This window comes from Thunnus thynnus, chromosome 21 (genome assembly GCF_963924715.1).
Source record: "Thunnus thynnus chromosome 21, fThuThy2.1, whole genome shotgun sequence".
NCBI lineage: Eukaryota > Metazoa > Chordata > Actinopteri > Scombriformes > Scombridae > Thunnus > Thunnus thynnus.
The window spans coordinates 26862862-26873748 of NC_089537.1; the positions used below are offsets into that span (position 1 = coordinate 26862862).

The 10887-nt window shown below is 40.2% G+C and overlaps 1 protein-coding gene across 4 annotated transcripts in view; it reads left to right on the forward strand.

Annotated features, from left to right (window-relative positions):
* Positions 1–4015, forward strand: part of LOC137172859 (glycogen debranching enzyme-like) — a 74910-nt gene extending 70895 nt beyond the window's left edge. For 3 of the 4 annotated variants that reach the window (XM_067577434.1, XM_067577436.1, XM_067577435.1), the window contains exons 30-33: positions 533–630; positions 3011–3098; positions 3187–3320; positions 3430–4015. In XM_067577434.1, the coding sequence (XP_067433535.1) occupies positions 533–630; positions 3011–3098; positions 3187–3320; positions 3430–3547 (438 nt within the window). In that variant the 3' untranslated portion in view covers positions 3548–4015. Of the gene's footprint in view, positions 1–532; positions 631–2002; positions 2853–3010; positions 3099–3186; positions 3321–3429 lie in introns of those variants that run through there. The other variant, XM_067577437.1, reaches the window with a different exon arrangement.
* Positions 4016–10887: the final 6872 nt, after the last annotated feature.

Here is a 10887-nt window from a genome sequence, read left to right on the forward strand (position 1 = left end):
AGTTGTATGTTTGACCTTCACTGTGCAGAAAGATCTGCAAAGTTTAGCAATAGAAGGCTGTTTTCACATTCATCTGCTGAGGGAGGGACGTTTCTCTGTGCCTTAAAGGGTATGGCTGTTTTTTATATTTTTCTTATTGTCAACAATTTTCATGTGCAGAGCCAAACCAACAATGGATTGATGTACTAATAAGTATTGTGTGTGTATCCAAAGCCTGATATATCTTATTCCTCTGTGCCATGGACATCGCCAAAAGGCCAGCTGTTATTTGCTGTTGGCTGGTAGTGTAATTAGATGGGCAGATTTGAAACTGGATTCAGATTTGATAAAATCATATCAAACCCCAACAAGTCCTGCCAAAGATTTGGTGAACCTGTTGCACTTATAGTGTTGTATTAAATTATAGGGGCAAAATAAATTCAATTTGTGTAATTTGTCACCATGAACAGTGAGCAAAGTGTGTGTGTGTGTGTGTGTGTGTGTGTGTGTGTGTGTGTGTGTGTGTGTGTGCGTGCATGTGCATGTGTGGCAGGCCCCTGAGCTGTTCACAGTGGAGAAAGCCTGGGAGTCTCTGGATGTAGCTGAGAGGAAGCTGCTTGGGCCCCTGGGAATGAAGACCTTGGACCCTGAGTGAGTTGCCTGCATGAGTATTGAGGGCTGTCAGGTGACATTAACAGAATTATCAGCAGTGACCTGTGGTTTAGAGGTATGAGTGTTATAACAAAATCATGAAGCTTTAAAGTGGCCACAATAAAATGTATCACTTTGGTCATGATCAACATGAATGTAAATAACTAATAATTGATGGTTGGTCAGTTGTGTGCCTCCCTAACACAAACACAAAATCATATATTTTGAAACATATGCATGCACAGTACATACACATGCTACTTTATCTGCATCAACCACAACTATTTTAAAACTACCACTGTAAGTACTAAGTGTAAGCACTGCAGCAGTATGACAACTAGTTCAAACACTGCTACTACCATTTTAATATCTTTAAGGTTAAATCAATTTTATTACAGCTTTGTTCTAATTTTGGTAGTTTTGTCCATAATTTCTAACAGTAACATTTTACTCACCAAGTTCTGAGATCTGGGCTGAGCTGAGATCTGGGAACACGGTGACATCACTAAAAAGACATCCAATGGGTCAAGTAACAAGAGCAGTCAGACGATCAGACAGGTTGGAAAAAAAGCAACAAGTTAGAAAAGCTTGAAGGAGAAAACAAAGGTGAACGGCAGGGCAGAGTGGGATTACAAATTGGCTGGGATCTCTTGACTCAGACCAGCCCACCTAAACCCATCTGGAGATACACCATCCATACAGGCCATGTCCCTCTGTACCAGAAGTAATAAAGATTTGATGTCTTAAAGGACCAGTGTGTATGATTTAGAGGCATCTAGTGGTGAGGTTGCAGATTGCAACCAAACGAATACCCCTCACCTCACCCTCCCCTTCGTGTAGAAGAACCTACGGTGACCGCGAAACTCGTGAAAAACGTGAAAGGCCCTCTCTAGAGGCAATGTTTGGTTTGTCCGTTCTGGGCTACTGTAAACTGAAACATGGTGGCCTTTACGGAAGAGGGCCCGCTCCCTATGTAGATATATAGGGCTCATTATAAGGTAATGAAAATACAACAATTCTAATTTTCATGGGCTTATACACTAATTAAAACATACTTATGAATATTATATTCCCTTTCTGCCAAAGTCGGTTCCACTAGATGCCACTTAATTCTACACACTGAATCTTTAAATAAACTATGATCATTTGTAAACCTCTGTAAAATGTTATATACTGATAATATTTATAATTATAAAATTGTGAAATTTTATAATAAATATAATATATAAATTATTATGTATGTAGTTTATTATTATCTGGTGATTTTATAACTGTCTTTGTGAAAATATCAGGAACACCTTTTCATATAACATTTGCTTCTCTGTGTCCCCCCCCCCCCTTCTCTCTCTCTCAACCCAACCGGTCAAAGCAGATGGCCGCCCAACTAAAGCCGGGTTCTGCTTGAGGTTTCTTCCCGTTAAAGGGGAGTTTTTCATTACCGCTGTCGCCAAATGCTTGCTCATGGGGGAATTGTTGGGGCTCTTTCTCTGTAAATTAAAGAGTATGGTCTAGAGCTTCTCTATGTGATAAGTGCCCTGAGATGACTTTTAATGTGATTTGGCACTATATGAATAAAAATTGAATTGAATATAACAGTCCACTACAACACAATGACAACAAAACTACTATATTTACAGACAAACAACTGAAGTAGCAGTATCAACAAAAACACACTAGTTGGACATTAATAAGTAACTAGTATAGGTCCATTTGCATTGTATAACATAGCACAGGTATTTGCATTTTTTATGTTCCACTCTCTCAATAGCCTAACTACAAGTGTTATTGTAAGATTACAGTTCAAATCAAGGGGTTGTACTTCAATAAGCCACCAGTACTCTGCTCACTCTTTTGCTGCTGCACTTGCTGCCACATCACTCACCTGAAAGCTCTATTGTTCATAAACTGCATGTCCACCCAAGCATCTGCCCATAGGCTCTGAGTCCACCTTACACCTAAGGGAGAAATTGCCACTCATTGCTGTGCTGATGTAGGTGCTTCCTTGTAGGGAAAAATGAGGTCAGAGTCTAGATGCCAAATATCAACTCCTACATATTCCACATATATATATTCACATAATCTATTCCAGAAGTTGGCTGGCTGAACTGTTAAAGGAAGATGGCAAAACTCCAATAATAAGACCCAAGTTGTAAAAAAAATGGTACATTGTTTGTAATCTATTGTTATCAGTCACTGAATGAGTTCTGACACGCTCACACAGATTCTGTCAAAAATGGACCTCTGTAATTCTGTGCTATATGTTTGCTTCCACCACAATTAGCTTTTAAGAGCAAGATCGTTGTCTAGGAACAAGCTCTGTGTGCACCTTTAAATACAAGTTGTCAGATAGATGACATTCTCCCTCTACCTTGTTTTGCAGTGACATGGTGTACTGTGGAGTCTATGACAACAACCTTGATAATGACAAGTTCAACCAAGCTAAAGGCTTCAACTATCATCAAGGCCCAGTAAGCAAACATACATTATTCTCCTCCTAACAGCAGTTATTCTGGCAGCCATTTAGTAGCTTCTGACACATTTTTCCTTCTTTTTCAGGAATGGTTGTGGCCCATGGGCTACTTCCTGCGTGCCAAGCTCTACTTTGCCAAGAAAATGGGAAAGGAAACATATGACAAAACTGTTAACCTGGTGAAAAACATACTGTCTCATCATGCTGTCCACTTGGAGAGGTAGGGAAGTCACAATCAGCATGTTATTGCTGTTACTGCCATTAATGAATCAATTTCAACAAGGTTTGTGATGAAGCCCCACTCTTCTCTCCCATGTCTTCTTCTATAGGTCACCTTGGAAGGGTCTCCCTGGGTTGACCAATGAGAATGGCCAGCACTGCCCCTTTAGCTGTAAGAGCCAAGCCTCATCCCTTGCTGCCATCCTGGAGGTCCTGTATGACATTTGACCCCTGCACCCAGCACAACACCATGAATCATCATCATCATCTGAACATCATCTGTAAATCTTCCTTGAGAACATTATATTTTGCACAAAGTAACCATCAAGGAGGTTACAAAACTTTCAGCAATTATTGCTAACATATTGCCCCTAAAATGGGCTTGATTGCATCTTCCTTAAATAATACACTAAGAATCAGAACAATGACAACTGGAATCAATAAGTAGAATCAGAATCAATAAAAGATAAAATAGCGTTGCTAAAAGAAATATTTTGTTCCTACATAGTCATTATGTGTTATCCATGGCATTACCAGAAATAATTTCAATGTTAATATGATGATCTGTACCGTTGTCGAACATGTCACTCCAAAATCTCCCATATATGTTCAATTGGGTTGAGATCTGGTGACTGTGAATACCATATCATATGATTCACATCATTTTATACTCAATAAATCATTAATGAGCCCTCATGTTCTGTATTGAAGCATCTGCATTTGTTACATTTTTCCACTCATTTATTTATTTAGGGTTTTTGTTTAATTTGTCACCCGTCTGTAACTCATGCTTGCAACATTAGATTAAGGCTTAAGAACACTGCTACAAGCTCCGCAGTAAATCTAACCAGTGTATTAACAGACTGGTTACAGTAGTTAGAGCCCAACAGTTTTGTTGGCTAGTTCTCAAACATGCACCATTGAGCTTCATTTGTGTGCATCTTTTACTGAGATGGGACTCAAACTCACATCATCTGATGTAGTGAGGGGTTGAAATAAACATTTTCAGATGAGTGGCTCTTCATGGCTGGTTAAGGAACCTTTGTTGCCTGAATGTTGAGCCTCTGAGGGAGAGAGGGAGCATTTGAAGCAGTAATCACCTTTCATACAAAGTTGGGTCAAATATTATTAGAAATACCCCTCAATTTTTCAGAGATACAGTAGATATGTAAGAATGAGAATATATCAAAATATTACAGCCATCATCCAAGGTTTGTGTATGAAGCCAAAGATACATTTGCACCAGTAGGCAGATCAAAACTAAATCATGCAGGACATGAAAACTACAAGAAGCTTTTTACGTTATATTATTAACATGTTGAACAGTTTTGATCATTGTTAGCACTAAACTATTACTACTCGCAGAGGGGAACCCTTTGGGCCTTGAGGGTATTCAGTGAAGGCCTAAGAAAAAATACTGAAAGTTATTTGCATTCCTAATAAATATTTTTTCCAATTATTTTTACTCACTGAAGTAATAGTAATAATTTGTAGATTGTCAATATAAACTTGGACTAATATGGGAAACAGTCTGTCTTGGCAAACAGTGGGTTAATATAACGGAGAGGAAAATGGACTAATCACAATTTTTCTTCGGATGGTACCTGTGAATCAGTGACTCCCCCCGCCAGGACCTTCAGTAGCTTTAAGGAATGCCTGTGTAATTGAAGTCAATGTGGGCATGAATTTGATTGATTGATTTTGACAGTTGCGGGGTGTTATGGGTGTTGCGACACCCACACTTTCACAGAAACATGATTCCATCACCCCCGCTTTTTCCTGAGATGGTCATTGATGAAATGAAACTGAGTTCCCCATACATGAAAACCTATTGGTCAAGTTAGATTGATTGAATGGCCATCCAGTCAATCACAGCCATTTGACCAACCCATCAGACCAGGGAAGAGTAAACACTTGAGGTATGGTAAAGTTACATATGTATATTCAGAAATGGTGCTTCTGTTACTCACCGCTGGCTGTAATAACAGATTAGGGAATAACAGATCAGAGGTATGAAATGGCTATTTTACTAATTAGTAATGTAGAATTTTCTTATGTAACTTTGTCTTGTTATGTGATGTGTCAGCTCAGGTAACATTAGTCATCAAAAATAAATGAAATAGGCTATCCTAAATGCAAGCCAGGTGGCAAATTTGGTTTGTAATGTCACTTCTATTGTGGTTTTTAAATAGTCATAGACAAAGGTGAGCATGCATATTTAAGATGTGTAACATCTGTCTGTCTTATAGTAATGTGTTACCTGCCATATGGTAAAGTTTTAACAACCAATTTAATGTTTATTAGCATGCTAATCACTAATTGTGAATTAAGCTAATCACTAATTAGCCACCATGTGACTTCTTTGACAAGAAGTTTGCACATATACCTGTGTCCAGAATGTAAATTCATATATACTTTTTTTTATACTTTTTGAAGCTAAATGCCAAAGAAATATGTTGCTTTAGATGTCACAGTTTTACTTCTTATTTTAGGGAGTAATGTGTGTTTTGCATTTAATATAAGTTACAGTGAGTTATAGTTTGTATTGTGTATTAAACCTAGAGCACAGTACAGTTTATTTTTGAGCTTAAAAAGGGCTCAGATGGTTGCAGCTGTGGCAATTATGTGAGAGTCAGTTGCTCACTCTCACTCTCTCTCTCAAAATCTCCTGGACAACTTTCAGTATTTAATTTCCCAATTAAAGACAGTTTAAGAACCCCTTTGGATTCCTACTAAAAGGGACACTTTTTTTTCCCTCAACTTAAGACCATTTTGGTTCTACCAGTCAATGGACTCAGAGAGGACTCATGGGGCCCTATTTTAACGATTTAAAGTGCATGGTCTGAAGCGCATGGCGCAAGTGCATTTAGGGTGTGTCCAAATCCACTTCTGCTATTTAATGACAGAAAAATGGTTGATGCATTACATGCATGGTTCAAAGCGGTTGTCCATAGTCTCCCAATTTATCATGGGTGTGTTTTTGGCGTAACATGCAATAAACTAATCGGAGTGTCATCTCCCACTCCCTTTAAGAGCCAGGTGCACTTGCACCTTGGCGAGTTGTTATTATGATGGCGCATTTGCCAAGTAGTAAGAAGGAGCACTAAACTGCAGAGGAAATGGATCTGCTTGTGCGCAAAGTGAAAGTGCATGATCCATAATGAGCACACTGGCCCCTGCTGCTCCTGGACCCTCCCGTGGCCCCAGACCACCAATTTAAGATCCTGTTCATTAATTTGTTGAAAATTTATTTTCGTTTGGTTTTTGAAAAGGTTTATTTTTTAATTACATCTTTGGTTTCTTTAAAATCATTTTGTTCAGTCATGGAGTAACAGGTCAAATCAGCAGGGTTTTAATTGCTGAAAGTATGGAAACCTGATCACTGTACTCTCAAAAATGTTAAAGAATATTTGTTAAATATTGTTCAAAAATTAAATCATTAATTTTAATCATGTAAAGAATCATTAACACAGTTATCGGGACTCGATCAGCTCTGCAAGTTTCTGATCCTGCTGCTGACAGCAGCTAGAAGCTGTCCAGATTTATTTCCTTCTTTAGTTTAACCATTGTTTTCACCTCATTTATTTCCTCATGTGTTCCTCATGTCATCATGTACTGATGCAGCAGGAAAGTCGATCTGTGTCTGATCTGTTGTTGTCCGTCTATTTACATACCTACGTGTACTGCCACGATTTGGTCAAATAATTAGACTATTTATTTATAAAATTTTATTAGGTTATTCTGATAAATATTATGACTAAGCATTATGACATGTTTTTTTAAATATGTTAATTTACACAATAATAATCTTTCACATTGTAATCCTTTTATTTGTAATCTGTTGCATGTTTGTGTGCTGCTGCGCTCCTGTGTGTGTAACAGGCAGAGTGTATGTTGTGCACCCACCTGTGTGGGTGCATATTACTATAATGATAATGCGCCCTTAAAATAACAGTGAAACACTGCACCATTGACTTTAAATCAGGTTGGCGCAGAGCAATCTTGAGGCAGCAGAGAGCGATTGCGCTATTGACCGTCGCGCTTGGTGCCACTTTGCGCCAGGTGTAAGATAGGTCCTTAAAGTTTTAAGGGCAACATAATATATTTCCAGGTTGAACTTGTACTTGTTGATGTTATTAAGCCAATTATTTGAAGATACTGATTTGTTACCAGGGTTCAATTTGTTTTACATCTATAACTTTCGTTTAATGGAAGTGTAAGTTTCCTTTAATTTCATGTCTATAAGGTGCGTAAGGTAGTAGGATAAGGATACTCTGTGATTATCTCAAGTATAATAAGGATAGCTATGCTCCAGTCCAGCAGTTCATACAAATAACTGGATATAGGTAGTAAACCGCTACCAGACCCTAAAGAAATTCTCCTGAGTTGTTACGGTCATATTGTCTTAGTAATTACTTTATGATAAGCTGAAGCAATGGTCACAACTATAGTGGTAGAAAAAATTGTATAAATGCATGGCATTCATTTTGATTTGGCATGTTGTGGAGACTTGAATGGGGGTTGAAGGCAGGGGGTTGTGATGCTCATGTCCCACCCCTAGAATCCCCAGACTTTAAGAATCACAGCTCCACCCCTGGTCTTAACCAATCATATTTTGTTGAGTTGTGGGCAGGACAATATCCCGACATCTTCTGGGATTCACCACACTTGCAGACTTTTGGACTTTGCGGGTACACTCTTGGGAACTCTGCAAGTGCTGAGGCCTGTCTAAATCAGCAATTCTGCAGCAATAGGCTATAAAGTGATGATGTAAAAGAAAGTAATACTAATTATTATTATTAATAAAAAAACAATAATTATCATAATAATATTAATAATAACAGACTATGTAAAATATTCACTTTTGATGACATTTGCATTTTTTCACTTTTGTTGTATAAATTAATTGATGTAGTGATGTATAATATACACACAGAATAATAGGCCTATAGGCTTAATAATGATTTTTTAAATCTTCTAAACTAGACGAGCCAAGGTTGGTTTTTGTCCAACTACGATGTGAAGGTCCTCGGTTTAGAATTTCATGTGAATATAATATTAACAGTGTTTAGCAGTTCATGTAAAGGGAAAATCTCCCAGATCATTCTGACCAGATTTTTTGAGAGTAAAGCAGCAGAGCTGCACATATCAAAACTGTTCAGGAATTTCAATTTATCTCCATGGAAACACTGGAGGTCTTAAGTCCTACATCAGAACACATTTTTATCCTTTCATGGCCCAGTGCCCTCTCAGGCTTGACATGATGACAGTGAGCACGTCACAGTATTTACTGTAGTGGACTCTAAGGGACATTATTCACCATAATCGCTGGTTCAAAACAAAAAGTTATGTTATGTGCTCTTTCTGTGTTGTTTTCCCCACACTGACACACTGACAGTCGGACACTGACATGTCCAACTGCCCGAGCGGTGAGTAACTACGGTAATGGAGGCTTTTGAGTTTGTGACTTTTTTGATGGTTTGCGTTCAGCAGTTTTTTTGGTTAGCAGTGTTAGCTGTGTGAAAAATAAACAACACACACCTTTGTGTAGTCCAAAGAGAAGCTATTTGTCTCTCCTTTCCTGCAACTTCCACACTGATGACCCTGACGTTTGTCTGCTGGACATCTCCAGAGACATCTCTTCACGAACAATGCTGTCTCACTCAAGGTGCCCGAGTTCTGAGAATCACCTGCCTTTGCCTGGTTCGCCCAGATGGAAGCACAATTTGTGCTTTGGGAGATCATCACGGATGACACAAAATACTATTACATGGTGTCAGTCCTCGGGATGTTAACAGCAACCAGAGTGGCGAGCTTCCTCAAACACCCTCGGCAGAGGACAAATATGAAGCACTCAAGGCTCACCTGTTGAAATCCTTTAAACTGATGCTGAGTGGGCCAGCCAGCTCTTCACTCTACAAGGGCTCAGTGACAGCAAGCCGTCTGAACTTATGAACAGGATTCTGGACCTCATTGGAGAGCATAAACCGCACTTCCTCTTCCTCCAACTGTTTCTGTGACAGCTGCCATCTCATGTATGTGCTGCTCTGGCTAACACCGCCATCACTGACTGCTGGGCTCTGGCCGAGGAAGCTGATAAAATCTTCCTAGCAGGATAATAACACAGCACGGCCATGTTGCCCAGGCTTTTTTGTCACTGGCTGGAGATGGTGCTGCTGCAGCAGCAGCTCCCCCACGGCAGCAAAGCATCATTGGCCTGTGTTTTTAACATGCAAAGTTTGGTCCCACAGCCAAGTGGCGCTGTGCTCCTTGCAACTTTGTCACGATGGGAAATGCCGGGGTCATGGCCATGAGCATCGGCCGAGCAGGCAGGCTACTGTTCATCCAAGACTCCATCTCTGGATGGCGGCTCCTGTGTGACACAGGTGCACAGAGGAACACCCTACTGGCATCAACAGTTGATGTCCTGACCGACGGACATGACCGCCCCATGGAAGCCACCAACGGCAGCAGTTTGTCATAGAGAGAGTAGCCGTCCCCCTCCTTAGCACAGATTGTGCCTATGGACTCCTGGTGGATGTCAAAAAACGCTGCTTGATCTATGCTACCACCTTATGTTCGTATGCATGTACACTCAGCAGTGCAGACTCCATCAGGCTGTCTTTAAAGCAGAACACATTTCCCACCTCTTGACTCTTCGAGCGGCTCAGCCAGCACGGGCTGATCGCCCATCCAGTCAAGTGCCAGTTCGGGCCACCATTGACTTCCTCGGACACCATGTCACCAAAGACAGGTCAGTCCGCCTCCCTTCAAAGGTGGAAGCCATCATGAACTTCCTGCACCCACTCACAGTCAAGGACCTGCAGGAGTTCCTCGCCATGGTGAACTTTTACCACCGCTTTATCCCCAGGGCTGCTCACCTCATGTGCCCCTCTATCATATGAACACGTTAGCCAAAATTAACAATGAAAATGACAACTTTAAGAGGTCATGAGACCGCCTCCTTGCTCACAGAGTTGCTGGGACATGGTGATGATCTGATTACATTGCTGTAATTGCCAAATGTTCGCTCCAAATATGCGTGTTTGTCAAAGGCCTTTGAATATGTTGTAACTGAAACTGATAATATTGTCTTTTTAAGTATGTGCAAGTAAAAACTTTAATTACAAAAAACCCCATAGTGATATAGCAAATAATTCCCATCATCCTATGGAAAACAAATTATTATATAACTACACTATGGATAAAATATCTGCTCTTTAAATGTGACTTTGTTTTGTCATTGTCTCACTTGGAATAAACTTCACTACTCTTGGAAGCAGGAGAGGCTGTTGTCTAGCGACAGCAACAACTCAAACCAGTCTTGCTGCTCTGAGGGCACACACACACACACACATACACACACACACAAAGATGTTCCACCTTCCAACCAGTCCCCGCCTCTCCTATTTGTGTAACAGAAAGGTATGCTGTCTACCTGTGGCCTCCTCCCAGTGCTCCATACATCCCTCCTCCCTTCCTCCCTGCTCCCAGGCATTCTTTCCACACACACACACACACACACACACACACACACACACACACACACACACACACACAACACACAT